Below are 757 nucleotides of genomic sequence, written 5' to 3'. Positions count from 1 at the left end.
TCTTTTAATAGCAAAGGAGGAGACATAATCAATTGCTAAACGGCCCACTACTTCTCCGCAGGAAAGAAAGGAAAAGAAAAAGGCAAGTTTGGTATGTTTTACATATCTTTATAACCATCATTTCCAAGCTTCAATGGAACACAATTGTTTTCCATATCTTTTTTTAGAGCTACTTCGGCTTCACGAATGGCTCGACACGAGGGGAGCAGCGGAGCGGTTTCGATGAGCACGGTGGCTGTTGCAATGGCGTTGTTGCTGCTGCTTGGCTTCGAACATGGCGATGCTGCTACAACTTTTGTTGTTGGCGACTCGAACGGATGGAACTTGGGCACGGAAGGATGGCCTAATGGGAAGGTGTTTAGAGCCGGTGACATATTAAGTGAGTTTTCAACTCTCATTTTGATAGTTGAATAGTAACTGATGTTTTACTTCGTAATCGTATATGTTAAGAATGATGCTTTGATACTATGTTAAGAATAAAAAACAGAAGTGGGATCGAAAGTCCGAGAAAAGACAAAATATTCTACTAACCAAATCCTGAAGATAATATAAATTATATCAAAACACAAGTCCACTCGTTTTAAAAGCCTTGAGGGAAAGCCGGTCGTTACATTACGACTATATAAAATATTTTTTTTTTTTTGTAGGATTCAACTATAACCCAACAGTTCACAACGTGGTGGCAGTGGACGAGGGGGGTTATAGAAGCTGCATAGCTCCAAGAGGCGCCAAAGTGTTCAATTCAGGCAAGGATGAA

At 40.4% G+C, this 757-nt stretch overlaps 1 protein-coding gene across 1 annotated transcript; it reads left to right on the top strand.

The window, feature by feature from the left end:
* Positions 1–140: 140 nt before the first annotated feature.
* LOC111440763 (basic blue protein-like) lies at positions 141–754 on the top strand (the record flags this gene model as incomplete). Its single annotated transcript, XM_023077603.1, has 2 exons — positions 141–379; positions 648–754. Coding segments are annotated over exons 1-2 (300 nt in total), but the record flags the coding sequence as incomplete, so codon positions are not given.
* Positions 755–757: the final 3 nt, after the last annotated feature.

The sequence above is a fragment of the Cucurbita moschata genome, unplaced genomic scaffold, assembly GCF_002738365.1.
Source record: "Cucurbita moschata cultivar Rifu unplaced genomic scaffold, Cmos_1.0 Cmo_Scf02630, whole genome shotgun sequence".
Classification (NCBI taxonomy): Eukaryota; Viridiplantae; Streptophyta; class Magnoliopsida; order Cucurbitales; family Cucurbitaceae; genus Cucurbita; species Cucurbita moschata.
The sequence above is the reverse complement of the archived record's forward strand: the minus strand, read 5'-3'. Positions and strand labels throughout refer to the sequence as shown.